At 35.1% G+C, this 27,714-nt stretch overlaps 3 protein-coding genes across 16 annotated transcripts in view; all 3 read right to left on the bottom strand.

The window, feature by feature from the left end:
* The window catches only part of grk5l (G protein-coupled receptor kinase 5 like), an 821,722-nt gene that overhangs the window by 87,900 nt on the left and 706,108 nt on the right, over positions 1 to 27,714 (bottom strand). The gene's annotated exons all lie outside the window — the stretch shown is intronic.
* On the bottom strand, positions 1,670 to 19,645 carry pabpc1l (poly(A) binding protein, cytoplasmic 1-like). 3 transcript variants are annotated; one of them, XM_068222871.2, is made up of 16 exons: positions 19,320 to 19,645; positions 15,442 to 15,648; positions 15,053 to 15,246; positions 14,797 to 14,912; positions 12,737 to 12,876; positions 12,479 to 12,573; positions 12,256 to 12,393; positions 12,030 to 12,125; positions 8,199 to 8,468; positions 8,028 to 8,103; positions 6,420 to 6,536; positions 5,287 to 5,420; positions 4,485 to 4,587; positions 2,175 to 2,305; positions 2,009 to 2,082; positions 1,670 to 1,916 (listed from the first exon to the last, which is right to left on the bottom strand). In XM_068222871.2, the coding sequence occupies exons 2-15, from the start codon at positions 15,632 to 15,634 to the stop codon at positions 2,023 to 2,025; spliced, it is 1,863 nt and encodes a 620-aa protein (XP_068078972.1). In that variant the 5' UTR covers positions 15,635 to 15,648; positions 19,320 to 19,645; the 3' UTR covers positions 1,670 to 1,916; positions 2,009 to 2,022.
* The window catches only part of ubap2b (ubiquitin associated protein 2b), a 34,915-nt gene continuing 32,265 nt past the window's right edge, over positions 25,065 to 27,714 (bottom strand). For all 12 annotated transcript variants that reach the window (XM_073909751.1, XM_073909754.1, XM_073909752.1 and 9 more), the window contains 1 exon segment: positions 25,065 to 25,736. In XM_073909751.1, the coding sequence (XP_073765852.1) occupies positions 25,656 to 25,736 (81 nt within the window). In that variant the 3' untranslated portion in view covers positions 25,065 to 25,655.

Here is a 27,714-nt window from a genome sequence, read left to right as displayed (position 1 = left end):
GCAATAAAAGCAGGATCTTTCAGAACTGCACTGAAACAATGCACATGTGAAGCACAATATCGCATCTGCCTCTGATCTGTTCTGCTTACTGAACTGTGTTTTTAGGCAAGTAGGATTGTGATGGTTCATTGTCCTCTGAGCTCAATTACCCAGGGGGTGTTGTTTTAATGATGAGACACTCTAACCCATCTTCCAGTTCATAAACCCTACTGCTGGTAGTCCTTCCGGGAATTTTTGTTTGGAAATCAGCATTTATTCTAGCTTTTCTCTGATATTTTCACACTTGTATTGGATGAGGAAAGATTGTTGTTCAGATCTTTGCTGGATTAGTTTTATATATATATATATATATATATATATATATATATATATATATATATATATATATATATATATATATATATATATATATATATATATATATTCTTATACAGGTCTTAAATTGGCATCTAGCTTTAAAAAACTTCATGTTAGTGCACCATTTAAACTATATACCCACAATTTAGTGCTGGATGTGAGTGTTAAATATTTTTTAAACCCATGTATTTATTTAATTTGACCAAATGTAATTTATTATACCACTTCTAATTATTTAAAAACTCATTTGTAAAAACTACATTCATTTTCTATGGAGACGTGCACGCACCATGCAAAAACTTCAACATACCATGCAATAAATCATTAAGTATCTGTGGAAAATACAGATTCTGGATCAGCAGTTATGAGCATTTTTTTCTCCCGATGAAAAACTCAGCAGCAAAATATTAGAACAGTTTTTTTTTTTTCATTAGCTAAAATGGTTAATCCAGATATTTCATTATTTTATTGTATGGTGTATCTTGGAGATGTTAAAGTTATTCTGTTTCACCATGGCAAGCCAGATGTTGAGCACAGGCTGATCTTTGCGCATAAAAAATATCTTTGGATTGATTCAAATAATGGCAAGTGTTTGAAAACTGGTGGTCAAAATGATTAGTCAGTAGGAAATAACACTGGTGACTGCAGCTTGCACAACAATATTATGCAGTGTGATCAGCACATGCTCCACATGCAAGCAAGCATGTGCTCACATTGTTTGCTGGGGACTACTTTTACATGCCGTTTAATATTGCGTATGCTGCAGCAGCAAAGCTCCTTGATCAATACATTGGAATGGGAGTATAGTTTCACATCATATTGGCATAGAAAATATTAACCTTTCATTTTCCTTCAGTCTAAATGCATGTAACTGCAGAAGTGTCAAGCTTTAGATTGTTAAATGACAAACTATCATTTGAGCAAGAGGCACATTATCTTACCCAATTCACTGACTTATGCTAAGCTAAAAGTGCTCCTGCTAGAAACAGAGATTGGCTGAATGGATTAAAAAAAAATGGTAAAACTAGGAAAGAGGCCTTGCATATATGCAATTTTTAAAATTACTTTAGCACAAGACAAAGAAAACCCAATATAAAAAATGTGTTGCATTTAGAGCTCTGTTTGATTGTATAGTGCTGGTTATACTTTAGTTTGTCTGCACAAAATTAAAATTGCTATTGCCATTACGTTATTCATGTTTACAAGATTGTTAAAATCACTAAAAAAAAAAAAAAAAAAAAAACAATGCCAGCAAATTGGTCACAATAAGATTAAAAAATAACAACAGAAACAGCCTTTGCATGTCCATTAAGCCAGTATAATTTATTGCACAAGAATTTCAGGAAATATTTTTGTATTTTTTCTCTTTTTTTTCCTTTTTTTTTTCCATTTGTCATTTTACTTGTCATTATTTCCTTTTTTATATAATAAACAAAATCAGAAAAAACATAATGATAGAGCAAAAGAACATTTGCAGTGTGTGAAGCACGCTTAACATAGCATGACTCTAAAGAGCCATTGTGAACCATTCCTCTATTCAAAGACTTCCAGTCGGATGCCTGCAAGAATGAAATGAAGGAACATTTAAGTGCACTACTAAGCAGAACTAAATACAAAGACCAAATTGATGTAGAAGACGGAGATTGCCTGCCTTTCAGAGCCCCCTCACTTAGCTGACATTTCCTTGGCTTGATGAGCCTGAAGCACCGCTACTGCCTCTTCGACCTAAAAAGTAGAGGGGGGAAAAATACATACAATGCTCCAACAAGAACTGATCTTTAAGTGTACATCTTTGCTGGTCTCAAGTAATGGTTTACCTTAGCGTGCAGAGACTCTGGAGATTCCAGCATGTGTAACAGCTCAGAGTTATCAATCTCCAGCAGCATCCCTGTGATCTTTCCCGCAAGTGCAGGATGCAAAATCTGGATGAGTGGGTACAGCCGCTCGCCTGTATTGGATGCAGAATTCAGTCATTTCACTTGCAAGTGTAGTTTCACTTCTTTATCAGCACCATTGCTTTAAAGAGAATTAATTAATTTGTTCTTCTAAAGCAGGGGTGTCCAAACTCGATCCTGGAGGGCCGGTGTCCTGCATATATTAGTTCCAACCCTAATTATACACCTGAACTAGCTAATCAAGCTCTTTCTAGGTATACTAGAAACTTCCAGGAAGGTGTGTTAAAGAAAGTTGGAGCTAAACTACGCAGGAAACTGGCCCCCTAAAACGGAGTCTGGACACCCCTGTTCTAAAGCACACGTTTCAATGAAAAGTTATTTTTATTCATGGTTAACAGTACTATTTTGGTAGCACCTTCTTCTAAACGACACTGTCATTTAAAGTCAACATCACTGGTTTAAGATAACATGCAATTAAATCAAACAACACACGTTTAATTCACTGGTTCCCAAACTTTTCCCAAAAACTTAGTCATCGTGAAATGGAAGTTACTGAGAGTTGCAGTATGCTGATAAACTTCAAATTGAAACAGAATATTGAATAAAGGACGAGACTTTTTTACATTGTAACAAACTAACTGTTTGTTACAATGAGGGGCATTGTTATGAATATTGTGGCAGAAGCTGGTAAATTGATGTCAACAGAGAAGGACTGCCACTTCAAGTATGGAAGCAAATTATCAAATGCTAGCAAAACAAAGAATACTAAAACACTTGTCCAGTGGACTATGGCTACACCAGGGGTGCCCAAACTCTGTCTGGGAAGGCCAGTGTCCTGGAGAGTTTAGCTCCAACCCTAATCACAACACACCTGAACCAGCTAATCAAGCTCTTACTAGATATACTAGAAACGTCCTGGTAGGTGTGTTAAAGCAAGTTGGAGTTGAACGCTGCAGTACACCAGCCCTCCAGGACTGAGTTTGTACACCCTGGTCTACAATAAATCCAGATACATCTGAAAACTGTTTGGTCAAAAAAAAAAGCTCCATGTCCACATTATTGGTTTCAGTTCTTTCCGAAAAAATTGTCGTACATACTAAAATGATTGAAAACACTTTCATTATGTACTGCGTTTGGGCACAGGCAGTTCTACCTCAATCATATCATGCCTGCTATTTACTAATTTTCAGTGTCTTTGAAATGTTGCAACAAACTGGCGCAACTGTCTTCTGCTTCTTCAGTATGCCTACTTAGTATTCAAGTTTCAAACATCTATAATAAAATATTTAGGTTATTTTATGATTTTGTTTAACACTATTTGTAGACTCAATTGGGGTGTTTTTTTCTGTTGATGAACTGCAACACTTTTCATTAAACATGTTGATAAATTGATGTTTTAAAATTTATTTCCAAGATTGCAATGCAATTGTTAAATATCCAGTTAAACAATTAAAATATTTTGTAAAAAAAAAAAAAAATTATTATAATAATAATAATAATAATAATAATAATAAAAGTGTAGGCTAATAACCATTTTATTTTTGACTGCAGCCAATTTAAACTGGTTTTGTCTGGCCAAAAAATAACTGCACAACGTAAAGCTTGACACAAGAGCATTATAAAGCATGATATGATACGTTTAATCTGCACTATTTTGAGTGAAAGTAAATGAAAACCGTTCCACCAACTCCAAAATGAGATGTTTAAAATTAGAAGAAAAACTCAGAACCAAACACCCCTAAGTGTAACACAAAAACAACATTTTCAAATGTATCCACTTGGGCCAGGTCTTCCAAAAAGATACATTTTCGTTCCCTAAAAAGTCACAGTGTGGACAAAAGGAGAGAAAAATATATGTTTTAAAATGAAACTAATTGTGAACATCGCCTAACTTGCACTGATTTATTGTTCACCATCCCCCAAAAAAACAAAATAAATGTGCGCTAGCAAAATAAACATCATGAATTGATTTCACATGAAGATGTGGATTCAAAACCATTCGGCCCAATAATGAAAATGCAGCTTCAGTGCATCATGGGCAGTACAGTGGAACACTAACAGGTAAAAGATTAATACATATCAAATTGTATCATCAGACTGGTATATGATTTAGCCCTACTTGTAATCCTAAAACAAGTGCGCTCGGCAAGCTCTCAAAAATCTTTATCAAGTCCTTATTTTGAATTACAAGCCCCAGGTTAAGAACCACTGGTTTAAGTAAGCTTCACTTACCCAGTAGTTGTTTCTGCTCTTTTAAAGGTGCAGCTGCCAGCATTGAGGCAGTAAGGGGCTCCTGGCCTTTCATATGAACTGCTGGTTCTGTATTTTGCACAACCTTAAAAAAAAAAGGAAAAAAGGCTGATATACTCAAAGTACATATTTTTCTATATTAATGTAGCAGCTATGTATCTTGTTGAACTAAGGTGCTGCAACACTATGAATGGTAAATACTGCATTTCAGACTTCTATGAACTGACAAAAGTTGCAGCGATTTAGTCAACATTTAAGGTTGGTCAAAACTGATTCACTTCAAATGCCGACCACTATAAATGTTTAGTAGCATTTTCCTGAACAATACATTTCTGTAGTAAAACTACTGGTAAGTGTCAGAAAATCACACAAACACACACTCTGCCTAAAACTCTGTGTTGTCCTTGTACTCTCTTCATGACTACTCTCTTTCTCCCTCATATACAACTCCTGTTTTACAGCTCCCTCTAGAGCTACATTTATTGGCAAGTAATGGTACTTTTACTTGAGTATGATTTTTAGTACTCTTTCCATCACTGAAAGCAATGCATTAGGTTATTTACACACACACACACACACACACACACACACACACACACACACACACACACACACACACACACACACACACACACACACACACACACACACACACACACACACACACACACACACACACACACACACACACACACACACACAAAAATGGTCTTTTCTGAGAAGCTAAAACTTTGCATGCAGGGCTTTAAGTTCAACTCGAGTAAAGGTGTGCATGTTCATTTACCTGATGAACAACAGGAGCTGGGGCATTAATGACCTGTTGCACGTTTCGAACCCCTGCTGAGTACTTGTATTGGCTGACTCCTCTGACTGCAGTTCCCGCAGCTCTCCCGCCTGCAGTCTGGGTCCCAATGTTGGCTAAGTCAGGAGAGAAACCAATAAAAATAAATAAATAAAATTGCATTTCAAATTCTGTCAAAAAACAATAATGGCATTACTCTCTACTCCATGTTATACAAATAAACGCATACAAAATTAGTGTGGCAAAAGTGAGTTACAGCCAAGGAAAATTCATATTTTACCCACCATTAAACTAAATGTTCATATTTTGTGCTGCATTTCAATGATTTAATTGGTGAAACAAAATATTAATTATACACGTGCGCACAAAGCTAAGCAGATTCTTAATTACACTTGAATATTGCAATTTTCAATGAACTAAAAAAAAAACTAATTTCTTCATTTAAACAGTGCAAAAAAAATGAAAAAGAAAAAAACTGTAAATATGACGGTTCATCTATATTTTTTTCATTCGAGGTTGTCAGGTTGCACACGCTTCAGTGTTTTTTCAATCAGTATAAAGTGCGTTTATCAATTTATGATTTTGTATCCCATATAAAATTTATTTAATACAGAATGACCATGAAATATTAAAATACAATATTACAATATTTTTTTTACAAACAAAATCTAGTCAACTTTTAAAGTGGATCAAAACATCAAAGTTCTTCTAAAAGTTCTCTCGTCTTAAAGTTTCACAAATTTGTTCTGTTCACCACTGTATATTAGCAGTCCCCAAACTTGTTCCTGGAGGGTCGATGTCCTGCCGAGTTTCTCCAACCCTAATCAAACACGCCTGAACAAGCTAATCAAGGTCTTATAATGTATAATTAAAACTTCCAGTCAGATGTGTCTAGGTATGTTGCAGCTAAACTCTGCAGGGACACCAACCCTCCAGGACTGAGATTGGTACGGTATATTATAATATTGCATATGTATATCATACTGTACATTATATAGTAGGCATTTAATCTCCGTTTTAAATATATAACAGGGATACAGACTTTCAACAACTAGTACAGCATTTTCCCCATAACAAGATCACAATGTATTATGTAAACATGGACACTGCCTTACCCATTCGTTGGGTGTTGTTTATGTGAGGAACCTGAGTGGAGGCCTGGCGGACAGTGCTGATGGTAGTGGAGGGCCTCCGTGGCACTGCTTGCCTCACAAACTGAGCTGGAAATGGACCTAGAATAATCAATCAACAGCAGAAATTCACTCGTCACATAGCAGAAAAACAGGAAGGGAAAAAAAAAGAAATGTCAGCTTCAAGTTGTGTACAAACTAGATTATACAAGTGAACATTGCAAAAAGCTGGTTTGCATACAAATACAATTGTATCTGAATTTTTTGGGTCCCAGGCAACACTGTGGCTTAGTGGTTAGCACTGTCACCTCACAGCAAGGAGGTCACTAATTTGAGTCCCGGTTGGGCCAGTTTCTGTGTAGACCAGGGCTGCTCAATCCTGTTCCTGGAGATCTACCTTCCTGCAAAATACAGCTCCCACCCTAATCAAACACACCTGAACCAATTAATTAGGACCTGAACAGCACTTGATGATTACAGGCAGGTGTGTTTGAAATGGGTAGCAACTGAAATCTGCAGGAAGGTAGATCTCCAGGAACATGGTTGAGCACCCCTGGTCTAGACGTTCGCATGTTCTCCCAGTGTTTGAGCTGGTTTCCTCTGGGTGCTCTGGTTTGCCCCACAGTTCAAAGAGATGCGATATAGAAGAACTGAATAAACTAAATTGGCCATACTGTAGGAGTTCATGTTTGGAGGTGAGAGTGTAGGGGTGTTTCCTAGTCTCCTAGTTTCCAGTACTAGGTTGCAGCAGTTCAATGGATTACAACAGCGTTAAGGACTAAATACTTCATTGTTATAGTATACAACCAAGCACTTCAGAAGACAAACGAGTCGCAAGTAAGTATTAAGCGTTTCTCTTAAAGAAAAGTCTAAGCCAAAGGTAGGTGTCTGGAGCTCCGCTCACGCTGTACCTCCATCCTTATTTGGTTACCCCTGGTTGGAGCGATGTCACACAAACAAAATGGCACCGGTTGGCCACGCCCACTTGTAGCTTTATTTGCACCCTATAGAAACCTATTGGTGACATCATGGATACTACATCCATATCTTTAGAGTTTATGATATACACATTTACACCCTTTTTTGTTTTTTGTTTTTACAAAAAAAAAGAATAATGACAAAGTAAATAAAGTTACCCAAACCGCATTCAGTCGTCTTACACTATCTGTTAAACTTTTGGTTAAGCAACAATTGATTGGGACATAATAATAGACAAAAACTTTTAAATAGCTTTTTTCATAGCAATTTGAACTACTCCAATATGTACAACAAGAAACAAGGAACTTTGATACTCTGGCGAAGAATGTCTGAGCACATGAATTGCATCATGTTTCCACTTTTTTCCTGTGCTTGAATTTGACTTGGAGTCAAACTGATATGGTAAAATTTGTGGTAAGGGAAAAAATGTTCTTTGTTAGATTTTTTTATTTTATTTTTTACCTATGGGAGACTAAGTTTTATAACTCTGCAGCTCTTACACAAGCACAAAATTACTAATACATAATACATGTACTAATACATCTTCTAAAAAGGAAGCATATGACTCCAGATTTAATGCAGTTGTGAAACCTAAATAATTGTATAGACCTTTACCTTGTGTCCTAGGAGCTTGAGATGCCCAGCGTGGTGCAGGGCGCAGGTTTGGTACAGCATTATAAAAAGAGCGAACCTGGCGGATTAGAAATGCAGATATGCATATTGATTAAAGCAGCAACGCAGATTCTGCACCTGCTACCATTAATGTAATTAAATCATTCCACCCACTTGTGGCACAGAGGTCATGTAGTAACCGGAGCCCTGCTGGTAGGTGGTGGGTATTGCAGGGCCAGGGATAGCTCGGATGCTGGCTAGTCTCTGTATGTACTGATTAGTGAGGATGGCCTTTCGTTCCTCTTTTCTTTGGGCAAGAGCCACATAAAGTGGTTTAGTGCTAACAATACGCCCGTTCATCTCAGTCACTGCCTTTGTGGCCTCTTCGGGAGAGGAAAAACAAACAAATCCAAAGCCTCTACTGTGGCCTCCATCAGTCATCACCTATGGCAAGACAAAGTGCAATTATGAAGCCAATTTTAAAAACAGCCAGTGCTAAATGGTTGTCCCATACATAGATACTCACAAATGAAAATATTTTAACCGAATAATTACAAATATTAAGAGATTTTTTTTTACATTTTAAACTTGTGGCCAGTTGCACAAAGCACTTAGACTAGTTTTAAAGGCATACATTATTTCCCCTAAAAGACTAGGGCTGCCCTCGACTAAAGATCTTCCTGTTAAACAATTAGTTGTTACATGTTAATCACACCATTAATGAATATTTGATGGAAACCCCATATGGAGGCTTCATTAACATTTGAATAATTTTATAAACTAGTGCTCGCTTTTTTTTACGGTTTATAAAGTCAAAAGACATCAACTTGAACATTTCTGCAGAGAATTCTAAATTTCCATTTGAATGGGCTTTATGCACAGCTAGAGTTAAGTCAACTTCCGGTGAAAGCTTAAATGTGAGTTTTCAATATTACAAGGTTGTTTTTACAGCATCGATAACTAAAATAATTACAATACATTCAGTTCAATAGATTTAAGCATTGATTTAGTTGTTCAAGCATAAAACAAGAAGACCATCGTGATCACTAGCACCATCAGTACCAACAGGCTAGAGCAGAAATTCCATTGAAAATACTATGGTAAAATAAACTGTCATATTTTAGAGACATGACGGGGGGAAATGAAATTGAATGCAGTGCTTCTTATCCGATCTGTGACCAACTTCATTTCATATCTAACAGGCAGTGAAGATCACTGTTTTTTTTAAAGAAATCAGATCTTAAACGTAACAATTTTGTAATGGAAAGACAGTTCACCAGAAGCCCTTGGGCTGCCTGGCTTAAAATTAAAAGTATGTGTGCATATAGCCTATTGGTTTATTTAAAAGTAGTTTTAACATCTGTAAGCTATTTTGCTATATTGGTGAGCCTGGATTACAAACAAAAACTGTGCCATCTGGAATTTTCTTCTAAAGTGAGCATTTTTCTCAAGTTCCTATATATAGGTTCACTAATTTTACTTTATTTACAGAGTAGATTATATGCATTGCCTTTGATGTGAAATAACTGAACATGAACATAAGGGTCTTTATAAAAATAAAAAAATAAAAACTCATTTTAGAAGAAAATTTTAAATGGCACTTCAAGGTTTTTGTGTCTAAAGTCTTGTTTAAATAGTATATTTCTGGCAAAAGCCAATTGTATGGGTCAACTTGATTGACCTTTATTACTTTTATGCCAAACAAAGGTTATTTATTCCAATTTCATTAATTTTTTTTAAATCTCACCCATGACTGTGTTTGTGGTCCAGGGTCACATATTCTATGTATTTTTTGTCAGTAAAGGTAGACACTTTTTTTTAATGTGCTCAAGTTTTCAGATGCAGAAGCCCAGTCAGTTTCCATTTTAAATAAGGTGCATTTATTTGTTATTTTGAACGCACATATAACTAGAGATCTTGATATGAAAGAGGTCTCTGTAGGACATTAAAAAAAATAATAATAATAATAATTTAATTAAGATTAGTGATTTTATGGCATCTGTCATGCAGTAAATAGCACTAAAAAGTTTAAGTGGGTGTACATAGTTATTTAAGGTTGATGAATTAAAAAGGCATACAGACTATGGAGCCAGATAAGTCTCATTAACAAAATGAAAATTCATTTATGCATGGCACAATTCACTCTTCGAAAACAATTTGTAAACAATTAGTAAATTCACAATTAAATGTGAATTGTGTTTTGAATTTACCGATTGGATATGCGTATTTTTAAATAGACTTTTTGAATTGACTTTGTTTTGAATTTATGGATGGGATGTGTATTTTTTCATTGCGTTTCGAATTTATAGATTTGATGCATATTTTTTAATCATGTTTGAATTTACAGATTGGATGTGTATTTTTTTTTTAATCGTGTTTTGAATTTACAGATTGGACGTGTATTTTTTTAATCGCGTTTTTAATTTAAAGATTAGACACGTTTTTTTAATCGTGTTTGGAATTTACAGATTGGACGTGTATTTTTTTATCGCGTTTTTAATTTAAAGATTGGATTTGCGCATTTTTGAATAGTGTTGAGCTTACAATTTGGATTTCGTAAATGTGAATTGTGTTGTAGATGTATGAATTTTATTTTGTACATGTATTATTTTTGAGACTGATATGGCTGCATCAATTTGAAAAGACTGATCATCCTTTACTTAACAGTTAGTTGCTAAAATTAGCACCCAAGTTCCAAAGTAATAGTGGCCATGTTTATGCAAATGGCGACAGGACAGGCTAAATTCTCTCATATCTAACGAGCTTTATATATTATTCATATTAAAACTTAGGTGTCAGAAATTTTTTTGTTGAAATGTTTCTTTCAGACCAGTACCTAATGTTATATTGACCATTGTAATACTGGTTACTAGACATTGTATTAGTGTCAATGACTTTAGAAAAAAATTAAATGCAAATTTTGAGATAAAACTGGAATTATAGATAGTAGTAGAAAGTAGAAGCAGTCAAAAAGGCTTGAGATAGGAGATTAATTAGAATTATAAAAGTCTTTTTTATTTTTTTACCTCATCCTGATTTCTACAGAATGTAATCATAAATATATTTAAAACTGAATACAAAAAAACACAAAATACACTTTAAACGATAATAAAATGTTATTAGAATTAAGCCCCAACTGGGAAAAAAAGCCAGCTGCAGACCTTTCCAGATGTGGCACACCTTCCAAAATGACTCAGAGCACTGTGATGACTCATTAGCATCCAAAAGACACTTGAAATAAAAATTAAGGAAAAACCTCTGCCAACCAAAAACATTATCAATTTTGGTAAAACATACCTTGTGGTTTAAAAAAAAAGAAGGAAGGGGTTTAAAGTCATTACATTTAGCATATACTAAACGCCCAATAATACTACAAAAAGAACATCAGACAGTCATGCAAAATGGTGGAAGAGTACTGGTTTGAGAAAGAATAGCTACTTCAGTTCATGAGTCTAAAAAACGATGTTTAAGTGCAGCCGGATTTTGTAGCCAAAAAACAAACAAAAAAAATTAATAAAAACCAGAGCATAAGAGCAAATTTACCTCTAATAGATTAAATATAAAGAGGAAAGAAGAGAAATAGAAAAGGGCAAAATTAGTCATTTTAAATGGCCTGAACAACCTATCTGTATAAAAACTGTTCACTCAAGTTGTTTATTACATAAGATAAATTAAAACTATTAGGTATGAAACAAACAGATCAGAATAGTGATTAATACATTTTCAGTGCTGTATTTTCTGGTTATAACAAAAGGGAAACAGAAATGTATGAGTGGCTGTTAATATAAAGCATACACAGCATTACATGGGATTTATTTTCTCTCTTCATGTGTAATAAACTCAAGCCATGATGGAGATTGCAGACTTTATAGTTACACACTGGTGGTACTCACACTAATGATATTCTTATTTATTAAACTATTCAGCACTGCAAAACACTTTTAGTTTCACTGGTTAAACCTACAGCATTGTTTTATAAAAGGCACATGTATTTTTTTATATTACCTTTGCGCTGGTGATGGTTCCATAAGGTGCAAACTCCTTCCTCAACTTCTCATCATCAATGCTGTCATCCAGATTTTTCACATAGAGATTAACCCCCTAAAATTAAAGAAACAACTTGTGCATCACAACACGTTTCCAGATAAAACCACATACAAATCCATCTCACATAATGAGGATGATGTCGAATACATCCTGTGCTGATTAAAATGCAGAGAAATGAGTGTACCTGGTAACGTTGTATGCGCTCTTGCTTAATTTGCTCAAACTTGCGCTTGAGCTCTCCCTGCCTCTCGAGTCTTTTCTGAGCTCTGCCTACATACAGGACCCTGCCATTGAGCTCTTTGCCATTCATTTCAGTTACTGCCTACCACAAAGAGAAAAAAAAAGTTAAATCTCTGTTTACCCGTCACTATCATATAATGAAGATACATCTGTATTTGCATTTTTACCCTCCTAGCATCGCCATGGTTGACAAAATTGACAAATCCAAAGCCACGGGAGCGTCCCCTTTCATCAGTCATCACACAGACGCTAAGAGTTTTACCTGTGAATCAGAGACAACTTCAAGTATGTATATTTTTCATAAAGAATCACAGGAATTAAATTAAAATCAGGAATAAAATGTTACTGCATTTTATATATATATATATATATATATATATATATATATATATATATATCAAATTTTATTTATTTATTTTTTTTACCAAATTCAGTGAAGATATTCTTCAGTTTCTCACTGTCAATGTCTTCACCAAAGTTCTTAATATACACATTGGTGAACTCCACAGCTTTAGCTCCCATCTCTGCCTCGCGCTCTTTACGGGATTTAAAGTGCCCTACAAATCTGTAAAAAGGAAGAAATATGGATTTAAAGTAGACATACCCAGAAAAAAATAATTAATTTGTTCACTTGAATAGATGAATCATTTACTTTAGTATTGAACTGAAAGCATGCATATCTGACCAAGAAAAAAATAACATTTAAAAATAATTATGCAAAACCCAATATATTTGATATAGCCCATACAATAAGATGTAATTCCGGCTGTAATTATGACAAAGACATTTAATAATTCCATAAAACAATGCTTGATTCTCATATTTCAAAAGGAAACCATTTCAAGGTTAATCTTCCAGGCACGTCTTCCCCCTTTACAGTTCCACATCACACCTTGAACATTGTGTAGGATCAAAATAACAGCCTTCATCCATGTTTTGCCACAAGATTTTTTTTCTTGATCCAGTCCAAAACCATTCTTTATCTTGTTCTTTTTCCCATACAAAATGCACAAAAACAATAAAGATAGTATAGAAGCACTGCTTTATAAAATATAATAGTGGTTCTCAACCACATTCCTGGAGGACTACCAGTACTGCGTATTTTTCATGTCATCTTAATCACACCGGATTCAGAACATCAGCTTATTAACTGAGACTGCAAGATCTGAAAATGGTGTGACATGCAAAGAGTGTAGTTCTGGTGGTCCCTCAGAAATGTGGTTGAGAACCACTGATCTACAAAAAAAGAAAAACACTGCTTTAGATTTTTTTCCAATTTACAATTTCTTAACTTTGCTATTAGTATGCACTCTGATGCCACACTGTTGAGAGATGCAGAAAAAAAGACACTATAGGTGCGTCCCAAATCCCATACGCTATTTTGTAGTATAAATAGTGCATTTACAATGAAAACTCTAAAAAGAATAAGTGCACTTTAACTAACCAGTAAAATGAAGTGTGGAATGATGGACACTTCACACACTCAACCACTGCAGCTTTACTTACATAGCGAAAAGGGCACATGATGGATTACTTTATTTTGGATTTTGAAAGCAAAATTCTCCTACGAGTGTGATTATAGTCCCTCCCGATGGTGAATGTGATTATACTAATGGCAGGTATTATTTCATAGTTTGGTCATTGATTTTACTACTTCGGCAACAATCAAACTGCATCAAGGAAATGGTTTGAACTTCCGCCTAGTAAAAAAACATTAGTGTTCCATTTGGGACGACACTTTATACATACTATGATGTTGAGTGTGTAAGTGCATAAGTACATGGTGTATAGTGTGCCATTTGGAATGCAGCTTTATTCTCTCCATCTCACGCAAGCACATTAATAACAGTACTTGTCTGCCGTCAATGGCTTAAGACTTCATTCATTCATTCATTCAATCATTTTCTTGTCGGCTTAGTCCCTTTATTAATCTGGGGTCGTCACAGTGGAATGAACCGCCAACTTATCTTGCAAGTTTTTACGCAGCGGATGCCCTTCCAGCCGCAACACGTTCCTGGGAAACATTCACACACTCATTCACACACACACTCATACACTACGGAAAATTTAACCTACCCAATTCACTTGTACCGCATGTCTTTGGACTGTGGGGGAAACCGGAGCACCCGGAGGAAACCCACATGAATGCAGGGAGAACATGCAAACTCCACACAGAAACGCCAACTGAGCCGAGGCTCGAACCAGCGACCCAGCGACCTTCTTGCTGTGAGGCGAACGTGCTACCCACTGCATCGCCATGGCTTAAGATTTAACTTTTGTAATTAGCCACAAAGGCTTGGGATGAATACGCAAGAATCTAGTCCTACAAACAGAAGTCATTTAAAAACAAAAACCTAACAAATATCTTGAAATACATAATCTGAACGATATTTTTATGTGGTAACCATAGCGCGAGTAGAATAATTGACTTATACAGCGGGTTTAAAAGGAACTCTGTACCACATACTGCATTAATTAAACGTACACTTTGCGATCATTCAGAAGCATGCCATTCATCGTCTCAATTGCTCTGTTAGCTGCTTCTTGGGTCTCAAAGTGCACAAACCCATAACCCTTTGAGCCGTTTTCATCACAAACTACCTAGAATGAAGAAAAAGGTTACTCTGAGATGCGTTGGTGGCAATAAACATTACATTTTATTTCAACTTGAGGCAAAAAGGCCTTCAAGTCAACCCGTCTATCCAATAGATAAATCGCACAGTGACTGGAAAAGAATGTACCTTACATGACAAGATGTTACCAAAAGCAGAAAAGGTGTCATAAAGAGCCTTGTTGTCAATAGACTCATCCATGTTCTTGATGAAGATGTTTCCCACACCAGACTTTCTCAGACCAGGATCTCGCTGTGACCACATGATCCTGATTGGGCGACCTTTAATGACTTCATAGTTCATTGTGTCAAGGGCACACTCCGCTTAAATAGAGGAAAAAGTGACGTGCAGATTTTAGAGAAACCTTCTGATCACTTAATGTAGTTTGCAATTGAAAGAACTCACAACACACACATAAATACATACATGCATACATACGTCAGTACTTCTTGCTTACTAAATTCCAACCCAAAAAAGCAATTATGAACAATGAAACACCCTGTTAAAAGTGCCCTCACCATCAGCAGGCTGCTGGAAGTTTATGTAAGCATATCCAAGGGATCTCCGCGTAATTACATCACGGCAAACACGAATGGACATGATCTGACCAGCAGGAGAGAACTTCTGGTATAGCATGGCCTCTGTGACATCAGCATGAAGGTCACCGACATACAGAGAGGCTAATGGATATGCTGGTCCGCCGCTGTTCATCCTTCAGAAGCACTCTGCAAAAGAGTTGTAGCCTTATGAGCTGGCTTTTTTTTTTTTTTTTTTTTACTAGTTGACTTTACTGCATCTATAAAAGCTAAAAATGATGAAGAGTGTTACAAAATCTAAATCCTATTAAAAAAAGTAACACTTAAAGTTCGTCCTAAAAATAACAATGCACTCACTATGTAGGTACCCTTGATTGTTTCCAAACTTTGAGTTTCTTTATTCTGTTAAAAACAAAAGATGATATTTGAAGAAAGCAGAACACCTGTAAAAACATTGACATCCATAGTCCAGCAAATAAATATGAAAGTCAATGGTTACAGGTTTCAGCTTTCGTCTAAATATCTTCGTTTGTGTTCAGAAAAAACAAACATGTTTGAAACAAGTAAATAAAAAATAAATGATGACTATTTTAATTTAAGTGAACCATCTCTTTAAACTTATAAAAATACAAGGGAACTTATTATGCCTAGAGTGTGTATGTGAAGTTTAAAGCTTAAAACCCCCACAAATAATATTTTCGAACTCTTTGAAACTGCCCTTTTTAAGCTTTGAATCTAATTGTGCCATTTAGGTGACTCCCCTTAAATTCAAATGAGATTGTAAATCCAGCCTTATTCTCAAAAAAAGGCGGAGCTACAAATGCAAATCAGCATAGTGGCAGATTCAAAAATGAGACTAATGTCCTATGCTGATGAGGCAGAGATTTCCATTAGTGGGTGGGGCTTTCCCCCTCACAAGACGTGTACAAAGGAAGAATGTCAATTAAAATGTTTTTGCACTTCTAAATGGTGTGACTATAAAAATAAAATGAATTTTACCATTACTACCTGGTTATATTTCATTAAATGTTGCCACAAAACTGTTTAAAACCCTTACATATGTGATTTTTGTATAATAATTCCTCTTTAATAAAGCAATCTTTGCACCATGCAAAACACCAACCAGGGGCGGACCAGCCATAGGGAGCACCAGGAGGTTCAAGCTAAAATAATTTTCCCTACTTAAATTGCTATCCCAGTCCACCCCTTACATCAACTAAAGCTGTAGAAATAATAGAAAAAATAAGTTAGAAATAAAAATAATTTAAAAAAGTATAATAAATCTGCATTCATAGGCCAGCAAACCGTCCAACTGTATGCTTATTTCCTAAAACAAAAGGTTGTGCCATTGTGTTTTGATAGATAGATGCAGTTATATAAATTATTTTTTCAATGCCATAACATTTAAAATATTTCTGGACAAAAAGAGGGGTTGATAAATTGCCGTTTGTTAAATGATTTTAAAAATCACCATGCAAAAGCAAAGATCCTTTGTAAAGAGCATTATATATGTTTGTAAACTGATTATGCATGCTCTCTCTTTTTAAATTCTTGCATTTTTTTTTCATTTAGTCCATAAGGCATAGGAAAATAGGAAATGCTTGCGTTGTGTAATGAAGTATTTGACTATGCTAGTCCTTGTAAGCATAACAAAAAAACAACAACTGTGGTACAAGAGGAGCTAGTGATAAGAATTCAGGCTTTTTTTGGAGATCCGGTCCCGACCATTTGGCTCAGTGGCTCTCAAATAAATTTACTAACAGAACCTCTAGCTTTTGGCTCATTCTACAGAAATTGTGCTCATTCTATGAAAAAGAAAAATGCTCATTCTATGCATTTTTCTGCCCCTAGACTTAATAGCAATATTACACTTTAGTGTAAAAATCTTTAGGATTAAAATGTCCATGCATTTTAAAATAAAAAATGTTATTTGAACAATTTCACCCTTTCGTGTCATCAGTGTAGCAATATTTTTTTTAAACGCATGTAAAACTAAAAAAATAAAAATAAAATAAATAAACAAAATACAAAACTGCTTGTCCACACAACCATGGGCAATAAAAAGATGCTTCACTTTCAGATAAAATACTTTTCTACCATTTAAATATACAAAAATGCATTAATGTAAATAACATTAAAAAAGAAGGGGCAAATAAATTATAAAACGTATAATGGTAGTAGTCACCCCCTGGAGTTTTTGTTGCAGTATAACAAAAAATATTATTTTGAAATGATTGCTTTAGTGACATAACTTTCCTCTTCCTATTTTCTGAAGATCCATGAAGAAAGGCCCATTGTAATTCCATTGTCATTGTTTAGTTACCAGAATTAACTAATAATTTATCAGTTAATCTCAGGATTAAAAAACATATTGGAAATGTCCCCCAATCTACAATTTTTTCCTTGCTTTTTCCTTTGGAATGATGGTTCTTTAATAACCATGGCTTCTAATCAAAAACTAACTTTCTAAGGATTAACAGCAAAGAAAACAATCATCAGTTCTTGGATCCCTTCTAATCTGCTCTCTATTCAGCAATAGTTATACTATATTATAAACATTGTTTGACTGGAGCAATCCACTGACTTGAAGCAAAGATTTCAACAATTCTTCATTGGAACTAAATGCATATTAATATGATCTCCATTATTAAAACTTAAGTGATTTAATGATGCAAGAGAAATTATTAAGATGTCTTTTTAGAATACTGGTGACAAATAATTTTTTTTGTTTGATTTGTTTTACAATAATGCTAGTAGACACTTTTTTCCATTTCTCTGACTATGTATATAGTTTGTATAGTAAATGTATATATTTGTGTTTGTGTGCGTGCGCTTATAAATAATTTGTATTTTTAAAATTAGTTTTATCGTTATCAACCATACTATACACAAACCAAGACTATGTTGAGGAATACTGTTATTAACATCTACCACATTAACTAAAAACACAAAGTTAACAAAAAATGTATAATTTGTCTCATGATTTCATGTGAAGTGTTTAGTTAGTGTCACTAGTGTAACCTCCTATATTGTTAAGAAATTAAGAAACAAAAATATAAATGGATTAATCTCTTAATACATTTTAATTTAGTGAGAATATCATGATTGCGAACATGTGGTTTGGGACCGTTTGCAGCAGACATTTTGCAAAATGCATTTTTCATAAATTGTCACTGGTGTTAAAAATTAAAATAATCTTATTTGTTTCACTAATTATTTTTCTGATATGTACTGAAAAAAATCTATTTTAATATTTGCCAAAAAGTAGGTAAAATAGTACAATAAAAATGTTTGTATCCTTTGAATGTACAAAAAGTACACATAAAAAAAACATTAAGCTGCTATTCATGCGTTCCATAAAGTCAGAAGTTAATTGAGTAATGTGGAATTTTAAACGTAAAAAAAGAAATTGATTTGTTTTTAGACATTTTGCCAAACAATAAACCTACTTTTCAGTAGAATGATCCTTTTAGCATTTGCCTGACTTATAAAGGTTTTCACATGTTTTATGTTTGCGCCATTTAATTACAATAAGCAAACATCAATCCGCGTTGAATCTGTTAAAGTCGGCCTCATGGCTTGTAATGTTCTTTGGGTTGACTTGGGCAGAGGCTCATTTTTGAACGGACTTTGCCCACAATTCTTCTAATTGCTTCCTTATTAAAGTAATTTATTTCGGACATGTATCAACTTTATGACTATACCGACTTTATAACTGCGAGCTCTGTTTTAGAATGACTTTGAAATTTAAACGCGAAAATTTCTTAATTTCACTAACTCGGCTAATATGTTCACTTACACTTTTGTATATTTCTTTAAACAATTCGAAGATACCTGGAGAAGTAATATTAGTTAGTTACCTGGTGTTAAAGCAAATAAGCATATCCTTCTGTGTAGCTGCAAACGGGCTCCACCCCGTTGTGAGAGTTTTTGTGTCAGTTTAATTATTACTGAGGAACACCTGTTATTTGTAACGCGTGTTCCAATTAAACCCCATCTGTGAGAACCTCTTTTCTTTAGTTGTTTTGCGTAGAAAAGTAGGCACGTTCTTGAGAAAAATCAACACCGATTGGTTATTTAAATTACCAGCTAAACTGCATAAAAACTGAAACATTTTGTACCTTTTATTAAAGTTTAAAGGGCTTTCATCTTTCAATGCCCTATTGCTTACAATATTTTTAGAATTAAATTATTCAGCTCTAAGGAAAATATATATACAAAACAAAATGCAGGAAATACACACAGCCTGTCAGTGAATAATGTACTATGGTAAAATGCATACAATGAAAAAATATTTCAGCAAAATTTTTTGCAAACAATTATTGATTGAATTTAAACAAACATTACTATTTAATTTTAGTAATGTTCAACTTTTGTTTGTTTAAATTCAGCCCAAATAAATTGTTTATAACCACGCACCTTAAAAAATTTAGCAAATCCAAAGAATCATCTTTGAATCCTTTTTTTTCAGTGAGAATTTGCATAGGTAAATGACAAATAGGTAAATAGGTAATAATTCTTTTTTTTTTTTTTTTTTTTTTTAACATTTTTTAAGAAAAAACTACTTACTGGATAAGGTTAAAATGCCCAGCAAAAATTCAGAAAAACAATTCTTAAAAATATGCTTATCAGCATGACAAAATGATGTACCAAGCTTGTTTTTGCAACTATATTAATGAAACAAAATGATTGCCATTTGCTAAAATAGCAACTTATAAAATGAGGCTCGAGGTATTTATTAATAATTTTAGGATTTTCGAAATTACAAGAGTAATATAGGGAACTATGCTTGGAAACTGTGACACTCTTAGGACAGTTTTAAGATTTGGCTAAAAAAAAAAAAAAAAAAAACGTTATGCAGCTGTTTTTTATAACAAGATAGTTCCAAGAACGATAATAGAAAAGTTTAAACAGTTACTGTTTTTTTAAATGACAATGCTAACTATATTCATGCTTGTCATGTGACAGATAATAATTATATCTGATTGCTTTGTTGTGTTTTGTTATTCAATGACATTATCATTATCTCAATTATCAAATTTTAGAAAAATGAGATTTGGAAATTAAAATCCACCAGTCTTTATTTTATCCTTTTTCTTCTTTATTCTCAGAATATCGAAATCAGATGTAGGCGGTAGGTCTTTCTCATATCTGTCACCTAAACTCTGGATCCAACACACTCTGTCAGTTTAAAACTAGATTAAAGACACATCTCTTGCATTAGCATACACATAAAACACAAATGCTTTTGAAATCCAATTCCTCTAAAGGATTGTTGTCTGCATTATTTAGGGCAGACAAGGAAAACTTCCCAAAAAACATTATAATTTGAAGGGCATCTGCTCTTATGTTAGTCTTTTTTTTCTGAGGTTTCAGCCTGATCTCACAAGAAAACGTAAGTATTTTACGTTTTACCAGTTCAGTGGCTAATTCATACGAGTTCAGTCGTACCAAATTATACGATTTTAAAAAGGAGGCGTGACACCTAACGCCACCCCTAAAACCAACCGTCATTGGGGGATGAGCAAATATATGAATATATATTATAATAAATATATGAATTCATACGCATTAGCGACTAAATCAAAAACTTACGAATTGCCGTCAGATTGTGTTGAGGTTTCCATAACCCTGGACAAGGCTGTATCCAGAGCAGCTGCTGTGGTGGTTTATGAAGAAGTGGAGAACATGAGAGTGATTCCTGTAAGACCCCAGTGACAGACGAGTCATTTGGTCCTAACCGGACAGCCTGTACACCAGCGGGTGACCTCTGCCACCTGCAGCTTCTCCGCGATGGACTTGCAGCATTCTCCGGCCTCCGGCACCTAGACTGCAGCTCTGCACATGAAGTTTGGCCAGAGAAGAAATGGTCATGTACTGAGACTGGTTTCTTTCTAGTTTTTTTTTTACTTTCACTTTTGTCAATTGGTGAAGTTTTTTCCTCGCCACTGGCTTGCATGGTTCGGGACTTTTGGAGCTGTGCATCGATGGATTTGCTCTTCAGTGTTTGAACTCTAGGCAGTGAAAAATAACCCACACTGAACTTAAACTCTGAAAACTGCACTGACAGTTTAAATTTACTATAATGTTCTATGTGAAGCTGCTTTGACACAATTTACATTGTAAAAGTGTTATAGAAATAAAGATGAATAGAATTTTGAATTGAATTTTACTTCTCAGTGAATTGCAGTTCTTATCATCTATGAGCTTTCTTTGACACTGTCCAAATTTGAACTATTTGCTATCCACCATTATCTACTACATTCACTCTGTCTCATTTTATTTGTGGCAAACACCTGTAACTCCAATTTAATATATAGTAAATTGCTAGAGATTTTGGGACATCTGAAATGGCCCCTTTCACGCATACAGACTAAACTGTATACCATGAATCATTTTGAATACATCAGAGTTCTTGAAGAGATTGTTGTCCAGTGGTTAAAAGGAAATGCCACTGAAATTGGTGTTTTAACAAGACAACTCCAAACACAGAGTAACGAACTCCTTGGGCTAACTAACTTTCCACTTTCACGCTGACTCAGATGTACATCTGAACGAGTTTAAATGGAACATCTTAAGCCCTTGGAAAGTACACTGTTGTGACATCAACAATCACATAGACATACAGTGCATGCGGAAAGTATTCATAGCGCTTCACTTTTTCCACCTTTTTATGTTACAGCCTTGGTCCAAAATAAATGTAATTTGTTTCCTCAAAAGTCCACACATAACACCCCATAATGACAATGTGACATTATTTTTTTGAAATTGTTGCAAATTTATTAAAAATAAACAACCTGAAAAAAAAAAAAATCACATGTACAGAAGTATTCACAGCCTTTGCTCAATACTCTGTTTATGCACTTTTGGCAGCAATTACAGCCTCAAGTCTTTTTAAATTTGATGCCATAAGCTTGGCACACCTGTCTTTGGGAAATTTTGCCCATTCCTCTTTGCAGTACGTCTCAAGCTCTATCACAGGGGTGTCAAACTCAATTCCTGGAGGGCCGAAGCCCTGCACAGTTTAGTTCCAACCCTGCTCCAACACACTTACCTGTAGGTTTCAAACAAGCCTGAAGGACTCAATTAGTTTGATCAGGTGTGTTTAATTAGGGTTGGAACTAAACTGTGCAGAGCTGCGGCCCTTTTGGAACTGAGTTTGACACCTGTGCTCTATCAGGTTGGATGGGAAGTGACGGTGTTCAGCCATTTTCAGATTCTCAGATCTTGATGTTCAATAGGATTTAGGTCTGGGCTCTGGCTGGGCTACTCGCAGTTGTTGTGAAGCCACTCCATTGATATTTTGGCAGTGTGCTTTGGGTCATTGTCTTGCTGGATGATGAACAGTCACCCCAGTTTGAGGTCAAAACACTCTGGAGCAGGTTTTCTTTCAGGATGTCTCTGTACATTGCTGCATTCATCTTTCCCTCTATCCTGACTGGTCGTCCAATTCCTGCTGCTGAAAAACATCCCCACAGCATGATGCTGCCACCACCATGCTTTACTGTAGGGATGGTATTAGCCTGGTTATGAGCGGTGCCTGGTGTTCTCCAAATGTAACACCTGGAGTTCACTTTAAATATAGTTCAAATTTAGTCTCAACAGACCAGAGGATTTTGTTTCGTATGGGGTGAGAGTCCTTCAGCTGCCTTTGGGCAAATTCCAGTCGGGAGTGACTTCCATCTGGCCACTCTACCATACAGGCCTGATTGGTGGATTGCTGCACAGATGGTTGTCCTTCTGTAAGATACTCCTCTTTCCACAGAGGAACGCTGCAGCTCAGACAGTGACCATTAGGTTATTGATCACATTCCAGACTAAGGCCCTTCTCCCCTGATCACTCAGCTTAGATGGCCGGCCAGCTCTAGGAAGAGCCCCGGTGGTTCCAAACATCTTCCACTTACAGATGGAGGCCACTGTGCTCATCAGAACATTCAGCGCAGCAGAAATATTTCTGTAATCTTCCCCAGCCTTGTGCTTTGAGACAATCCTGTCTCAGAGGTTTACTGACAATTCTTTTGTCTTCATGCTTGGTTTGTGCTTTCACATGCACTATCAACCCTGGGACCTTATATAGTCAGGTGTATGCCTTTTCAAATCATGTCCAATCAACGGAATTTACCACAGGTGAACTTCAATTAAGCTGCTGAAACATGATCAGGCCCGGATTGGCTAATCGGGAGGACCGGGAGAATTCCCGGTGGGCCGGTCCGTTTTTTGGCCGCGAGGGCCGGTGTCTCTAGCTCCAGAATCTGTTGCTCTCAGCGGTCACACTTTTTAAATTTATTTATTTACTTGACCACAGCCATTTTATTCATTTTTATACCGCAACTCTTCTCCTTTGATCTATTTTAATAATTATAAAACTGTGTTGTGGCCGAGCAGTTAGCATGTTAGGTTAAGACCCCGTGGACCCGGGTTCGATCCTTCTTAGAGTAAATTGGTCTTGTCATTTTTATTGATAAAACATATAATACTGTTAGGGTTGTTGAACATTTGAAGTTCTAAAGCAGCTGTTTTCTCAAAAAAAAGAAAAAAAAAAGACGTAATAGTGTCATTAGAAACTGATTTGGAAATATTTATTTATTTACTTATTTTAATATAGTCAGTCGTGAACTGAGGTGGGCCGGTCTGAGGCTTGAAACTCCAGGGCTGAAAAGGTGTCCCACTCCGGCCCTGAACATGATGATCAGTGGAAGCAGAATTTACCTGAGCTCAATTTAGAGCTTTACAGCAAAGGCTGTGAATACTCTTCTGTGCATGTGATTTTTCAGTTTTTTTTTATTTTTAATAAATTTGCAACAATTTCAAAAACTCTTTTTTTCACATTGTCATTATGGGGCATTGTGTGTAGAAGTTTGAGGAAATAAATGAACTGAATTCAGTTTGGAATAAAGCTAACAAAAAAAGGGTGGAAAAAGTGAAGCACTATGAATACATTCCGGATGCACTGAACAGGTGCTGGATTATACATATAAAGCAAAATCACTCCCTCTGTAAAATTCAAAGGGTCATGGGTTTGTCCATGTAAGCTTTACTAACTCATTTAGAAAAGTATTTTGAAATTTATAAAAAAAAAAAAAATTATAAAATTTATGAATTTATAAAATTTATTTTTATTATTTTTTTATATAAAAAATAGTTTAAAGTATTTTTAAACTTCAAAATGACTGTCAAGATTCTCTCTTAACCCTTTGATGCACAAGCTATAAAATAGATGTAGAAAAAAATAAACTTAAGACGGGTCACTTTAGAGCCATGTAGTGCATCAGAGGGTTAAGGCTGGTTTACACTTCTGCAATGTGCGTCGAGTGCTCAAAAAAAAAAAAAAAAAGTGTAACACTTTGATTTAGATTTGGGTGTGTAATGTTTCTATACCAAATCTGACATTTGGAAATAAGTCGAAACAGTGTATAACACAGTTCAGAACAGTTAAAGTAGCATTGAAACTAGTGCAAAGCATGACTAGGACCGTATCCAGAACTTAAAGCATTTTAATGTACACTATAGCAAACTATTACTTTGGTAAAAACCCTATTGTAATACAGCTTAATGCAGGTTTAAAACATCACTTCAACATTATAAAAGCAAGACACAAACATGAGTGAATAGCTCAGAACCTTTATTCAGATGGCAATAAGAGTAAAATATAAAATTTATGGGCAGTTTTTTTCCTTCAAGGACCAACATTTCAGAACCATTATACTGGAGAACAATCCCTAGAGGAAAGCACTCATGAGTGGTGCGCTCTTGATGTTTGTGAAGCCTCTCAAGATGTCTGAAAAGATAAAACGCCTACAGTTCACCCTCCTCCACCATCAGTGCTCTTAAGTTCTAACTGCAATGCCTTTGAAGTTTCTCAAAATGCTTCCTTTATTTTTTGCTACATCTTTGCAGTTAAAACAAACAAAAACAAAAGTCCTTCAAAAAAATAAAATGGAGTGACCGCATTGACCACGTTCAGTTTTTTTTCTTTTGTAACATTTACAGTATATATAAATACTTACATAAATATCTTACATGAACAACCTAATTCAGAGAAGGAAGAAAATGGAGAAGTAGAGGAGAACTTTGGAGGAGGGGGGTGGGGAAACTGATACAGTGTATGAGTATATATAGCATCTCGTGTTAGAGGCAGGACAGAGCGGACACACAGATTTGGGCTTTTGTCATCGTTAACAGTATAAACGCTGCATTCAGTTAGTCCAGTAAGGAGAGCTGCTGTAGTTGGACTTGCTCTGGCTCTTCTGCATGCTGTTGGACTGACTGCGTTGGCCCTGCAGACAATGAGAAAAAAAAAACCCAAATTAGCTCATACAAAGCTTACTATTTCAAACACGATAAGTAGTGGTGTAACGCATCACAGATATCACGGTTCGAATCACACTACGGTTGAGTCACAGATCGGACCATTATTTGATCAGCAAAATAGGGAGAAAAGACAACTGCCATTTGATTTACGAAATATTATTGCAAAAAAACATAGATTTTTTGATTTCTAACCCTAACAGAATTTAGAACCAGTAATTTTAATAAAAATAAAAAATTAAGGAAGAACCAAATGATCCTTGCAACTGTTGCTGATAGTTCAATTCAATTCAGCTTTATTTGTATAGCGCTTTTACAATGTAGATTGTGTCAAAGCAGCTTCACATAAATGGTCATAGTGACTAGATCAGGGTAGTTCAGTTTTTAGTGTTTAGGTTCAGTTCAGTTCATAATAATGATAATGCTAAATATGGAAATATAACATCTTGTACAACAGATCATATTTATTATCAATTAATGACTCAAATCACACATAAAACTTCATGTTTCATTATAGGTGGATCATTTCTGAAAGCCTTTTCAGTGACAATTTTATTGGTTGTTTGTCGCCACCTGTTGGCTAAACAGCGTAACTGCAACAACATAAGGGTGGTTTAAATCTTTACCATAAATGTCAGTGTTTACATAAATGTCAGTTTATATCTGAACTATAAACTGTTCTCCATTTCAATAACTTCTTAAGGCCCAAGGTGGTTTTAATATGGTTGATATGTTGGTTTAATATGATAAAAAGTATCATATTTTAATATAATGTACTTTTAGAGAAAAATTGTTCATATATGTGGATTCGTGGTCTGAATTTACATAACACTTTTTTGTAAGTGTTAATGCATATTTAGCGTAGAATTTTTTTTTTTACTTGCTTTGACTATCAGAGAGTAAAAACAACATTTCCCCCCCAATTTGGACAGTTAAAAATAGGGTTTGGGACATTTCATATGCTGCAAAACAGTTGCAGGATGACACTGTACGTCTGTAACAAAATATAAAACAAAGTATTTAAAATTTCCACTTAAGAGCTAAAATGTGCCGTCCACGTATGTGGACACTCAAGCCCTAGGAGGTTATTAAATATACAATTAAAAATCAACAAATGAATGAATGTATGAATTAAATAAGATTTTTTTGTGTTAATACATGACAAAAATTTGAAAATCTTTTCTGGTGTGACTGCTAAAAATGTCCTTAGAGTTCATTTCTTAAATTCTTTTGGAGTCATTAAAAGCAGGACAGTCTGGTAAAATGTCTTTTATAGTAAGGGGAGTTGTGCAGTACAAACACTGAGTAGGGTTTTCACTTTTGAGCAAAAAAGGGGTTATTCATGTCCAATATGACCTCTGGTGAAAACCACTTGATCCAACCTTGTCTTAAAAGGTCTTAAAACTCAGTGTGAGATTTCAGGTTAACTGTTCTCCCAGTACCTCTTTTATTCAATCGTTTGTATCTAATTGAAAAAGTGTGAAAACCGAATCCCTCTCGATCAAACACAGATGTGAATGCAGCGCTTTGAAGGATTAATAAACATATGCAAATCATTATTATTTACCATTCATGTTGCGCAGATTTCAACTGAGATCGCGTTTCTTTAATGTTTAATTGTGCAGCTTTACACTAAATGAACTAAAGCAGGCTAAACAAACAGTAGCTATGTTTAAAAACACAATTTGCTGTAGTGGGAGAAGCTGCTTGAATCTTTTCTTTATTTAAAAAATGAGTTGCGCCTCAAAAGTTAATCCTGACAAGGAGTGAACGCACGGTGGCTCTGGATTCTAGAGGTAATTAATAATATAATAACATTAATAACTGACATGGTTACGGCGTTTTAGAATGACCAAAACAACATTCCAGATGTTTTACAGTGTGCTCAGCCTGCTGGTTCATCCATTTGCACATATTTTCATCATCACATGACCTCTTTTAACACAA

This window comes from Danio rerio, chromosome 8 (genome assembly GCF_049306965.1).
Source record: "Danio rerio strain Tuebingen ecotype United States chromosome 8, GRCz12tu, whole genome shotgun sequence".
NCBI classification, from domain to species: Eukaryota; Metazoa; Chordata; class Actinopteri; order Cypriniformes; family Danionidae; genus Danio; species Danio rerio.
Note: the sequence above shows the minus strand (reverse complement) of the source record. Positions and strands in the feature narration are given on the sequence as shown.

Coding starts and splice junctions, on each gene's coding strand:
- pabpc1l (XM_068222871.2), bottom strand. CDS start 15,634: ATGAACAGCGGCGGACCAGCATATCCATTAGCCTCTCTGTATGTCGGT. Junction 14,913..15,052: donor GTAACATCTTGTCATGTAAG/GTACATTCTTTT, acceptor TCTTCATTCTAG/GTAGTTTGTGATGAAAACGG. Junction 6,537..8,027: donor TCAAGCTCCTAGGACACAAG/GTAAAGGTCTAT, acceptor TGATTATTCTAG/GTCCATTTCCAGCTCAGTTT.